The sequence below is a fragment of the Chinchilla lanigera genome, unplaced genomic scaffold (genome assembly GCF_000276665.1).
Source record: "Chinchilla lanigera isolate Chin_1 unplaced genomic scaffold, ChiLan1.0 scaffold00099, whole genome shotgun sequence".
In the NCBI taxonomy this organism is placed as follows: Eukaryota; Metazoa; Chordata; class Mammalia; order Rodentia; family Chinchillidae; genus Chinchilla; species Chinchilla lanigera.
The window spans coordinates 8,089,099-8,091,181 of record NW_004955500.1 but is presented as its reverse complement, the minus strand read 5'-3'; the positions used below and the strand labels follow the sequence as shown (position 1 = coordinate 8,091,181).

The 2,083-nt window shown below is 48.3% G+C and overlaps 1 protein-coding gene across 1 annotated transcript in view; it reads right to left on the bottom strand.

The window, feature by feature from the left end:
• LOC102029877 (tubulin alpha-1 chain) overlaps positions 1–2,083 on the bottom strand; it is an 8,899-nt gene that overhangs the window by 956 nt on the left and 5,860 nt on the right. Inside the window, exon 4 of the mRNA XM_013505641.1 lies at positions 1–293. Within this exon, the coding sequence (XP_013361095.1) occupies positions 1–293 (293 nt within the window). The remainder of the gene's footprint in view (positions 294–2,083) is intronic.

Below are 2,083 nucleotides of genomic sequence, written 5' to 3'. Positions count from 1 at the left end.
AGGATGGAGTTGTAGGGCTCTACTACAGCTGTGGAGACCTGGGGGGCTGGGTAAATGGAGAACTCCAGCTTGGACTTCTTGCCATAGTCAACGGAGAGACGCTCCATCAGCAGGGAGGTGAACCCAGAGCCAGTGCCCCCGCCAAAGCTGTGGAAAACCAGGAAGCCCTGCAGGCCTGTGCACTGGTCAGCCTGTAAGAGAAAAATTAATTTCAGTGTTGAGACATCTGATGAAACCTGCAATAGACGTGTAATAGGTGTGACATGTGGACAAGGTGATTTACTGACAGAATTCTACAAGACCTCACATCACTGAAGTTTTCTACCACTCTACTACTGGGCTATCTGACTAACAAACTGCTACTCAAAAGATGATTTTTGTTGTTGTTGTTCTATGACAGAATCTTGCTGTTTAGTCCAGGCTGGCCTCAAACTCACAGCAATCTTCTGCCTCAGTCTCCCAAGTGCTAGGATACAGGTGTGCGCCAAGACGCCCAGCTCAGAGGATGAATTTTGACCTTTAAAAACAAAGTACCCGCTCCATCTGGGTGTGGTGGTGCATACCTGTAATCCCAGCACTCAGGAGGCTGAAGCAGGAGGATCTTTGTGAGTTCAAGGCCAGCCTGGGGTACAAAGTGAACTCAAGGCCGGCTTGTACTCTGACCCTTTCTCAAAAACAACAGTTAAAAAAAAACCCACAAAGTATCCTGGTGACAGCCCTGTCTTTTCAAAGGTGCTTAGAGATTTGTTAACACTCTATTGATCCCTTAGTGCACCTACCCTGTGGACCCACATTCAGTGACCACATGAGGATCACATGTAGGGCAGATCCCATGTCTACCACTACACCCCTTCGGTGTCCCGGGCATGCAGTAGTAACCTCAAGTTCAACTGTCTTGGTACTTGGTGATTTTCCTCTCTGAACCCTACATGGCTTTTCGTATATTTGCCCCTAAAGCAGGTCCCAGGTTTCCACATCAGCACTTGCCTGTGATACACACCTGAGGGAAGTATGAAGCCAAGAATGATGCAAGGCCGCTCTTTTCAGAACAGACCAGCTGTGGCTGGGCTGAGTGGGCGATTCTCCTGCCGAGCTGCTCTACCCAGGCCTTCGCACTTGATTTCTGGTGAGCTGCTCTACCCAGGCCTTCGCACTTGATTTCTGGTTAGTTACTTACAAGCTGCCTGACGCATAGGGGCCAAGCTCGTAACCAAAAGGATCCAAAGACTGCATTTTCCAACCATTCTGACATGAAAGAAGTTACCTGAGACTTTTCTGCCACAGAGCCAGCTCACTGCCCTGATAAAAGCCCAAACACTGCTTTTCTGCAGCTGCACCTCAAAGCTTCAAAGTTTCAATGGCTGGTACCTCCTTCTGTCGTAAGGAAACTCCTGACCCCTTTTCCACTTTCAGCTTTGTTGGAGGTCTCCGCTTCTAGCTGACTGTACATAGTTACACTGGATTCTCTTTTTCTTTTGCAGTACCAGGGATTGAACTCAGGACCTTGCACTTGCCAGGCAGGCACTTATGCCACCAAGCTACATCCCCAGCCCTACACTGGATTCTTATGGTCTGAACTTTTTTCCTTTGGTGAGTTAAGAGCCTTGCACTTGCCAGAAAGTGCCGCCTCTGAGCTTACCCCCTCAGCCCTGAACTTTATTAACACAGGGCACAGGCCCAGAATTTTTTTTAATGAGTTTGATCAGTCAGATACTCATAGGAGTAGCTACTTACTCAGTGTAACTGGAATGACCTAGAACGGGGTGAAGTTGCAGCTGGAAGCCAGGAGGCTTAATGGTCTTCAATGTCATGAAATTGTTAAGGATTCCTTGTTTTTATTTTCACACCAGGTACATTGCCCTCACTAAGGAATGAGCACAACTGCCCAAATCAGCACGAGTGTGATTGTGGCAGCTGTCCCATCACCCAGGGCCATCTGGCTTAGAAGGCCACGTAGTGTAGACAGCATCCCAAGTGTCATTTTAATTGCAAGGAAGGATTCTCATAATTTGGCCAGCCATGGTGGTGCACGCCTGTAACCCCAGCACTTGGGAGCCTGAGACAGGAAGATCATGAGTTCAAG